This window comes from Eriocheir sinensis, chromosome 19 (genome assembly GCF_024679095.1).
Source record: "Eriocheir sinensis breed Jianghai 21 chromosome 19, ASM2467909v1, whole genome shotgun sequence".
In the NCBI taxonomy this organism is placed as follows: domain Eukaryota; kingdom Metazoa; phylum Arthropoda; class Malacostraca; order Decapoda; family Varunidae; genus Eriocheir; species Eriocheir sinensis.
In genome coordinates this window covers 17,366,306-17,367,510 of record NC_066527.1, presented here as the reverse complement: position 1 = coordinate 17,367,510, position 1,205 = coordinate 17,366,306, and the positions used below count along the sequence as shown (strand labels likewise).

At 33.0% G+C, this 1,205-nt stretch overlaps 1 protein-coding gene across 1 annotated transcript; it reads right to left on the bottom strand.

Moving 5' to 3' along the window:
- Positions 1-392: 392 nt before the first annotated feature.
- Positions 393-824, bottom strand: LOC127000994 (DNA-directed RNA polymerase subunit beta''-like). Its single transcript, XM_050865167.1, has one exon. The coding sequence runs from the start codon at positions 822-824 to the stop codon at positions 393-395; it is 432 nt and encodes a 143-aa protein (XP_050721124.1).
- Between the last annotated feature and the right edge of the window lie 381 nt (positions 825-1,205).

The window sequence follows — 1,205 nt, the reverse complement described above, 5'->3', positions numbered from 1 at the left end:
TTATGCAAAAGTTAACTAGGATCTTCACTCTTTCATCCCTCACGCTGGTAAACTCTGGAACAATCTTCCTTCATCTGTATTTCCTCCTGCCTACGACTTGAAAACTTTCAAGAGGAGGGTATCAGGGCACCTCTCCTCCCGAAATTGACCTTTCTTTCGGCCACCTCTTTTGATTCTTTTTTTGGGGAGCAGCGAGTAACGTTTTTTTTATTATTGTTTCCTTTTTTTTGTGCCCTTGAGCTGTCTCCTTTGTTGTAAAAAAAAAAAAAAAATCCTTCATAAATACACACATACATACATTCGTTCACACATACATATACGCATACACTCAATCATACATCTAAACCCCCCCACGCCGTCATATCAACACGACATGAGTTTTCTTTTTTTCATTATAGATTCATATTGTAGAAATTCACATTGTAGAAATTCACATTGTAGAAATTCACATAGTAGAAATTCACATTGTAGAAATTCACATTGTAGAAATTCACATAGTAGAAATTCACATTGTAGAAATTCACATTGTAGAAATTCACATAGTAGAAATTCACATTGTAGAAATTCACATAGTAGAAATTCACATTGTAGAAATTCACATTGTAGAAATTCACATTGTAGAAATTCACATAGTAGAAATTCACATTGTAGAAATTCACATTGTAGAAATTCACATTGTAGAAATTCACATTGTAGAAATTCACATAGTAGAAATTCACATTGTAGAAATTCACATTGTAGAAATTCACATTGTAGAAATTCACATTGTAGAAATTCACTTTGTAGAAATTCACATTGTAGAAACTCACATTGTAGAAATTCATATTGTAGAAATTCACATTGTAGAAATAACCATTGTATAAATAACCATTGTAGAAATTCACATTGTAGAAATAACCATTGTAGAAATAATCATTGTAGAAATAACCATTGTAGAAATTCATATTGTTTTTTTCATTATAAATTCACATTGTAGAAATACCAACACGAAAAAAAAAAACACCAACAACGAAAACACCGCTAATACACCTGAGCTACAAAACACACTCCCGGAAAAGTCCCCAAACAACACCAACAGCTTTACCTGGCGCGGCGACGACTAATTAGAAAACTACGCGAACAAACAAACAAACTAACTAACTTTCAACACACACACACAGACACACACAGACACACACTCAAAGTCACACGCACTTTTTTTACCC

Coding starts and splice junctions, on each gene's coding strand:
- LOC127000994 (XM_050865167.1), bottom strand. CDS start 824: ATGAATTTCTACAATGTGAGTTTCTACAATGTGAATTTCTACAAAGTG.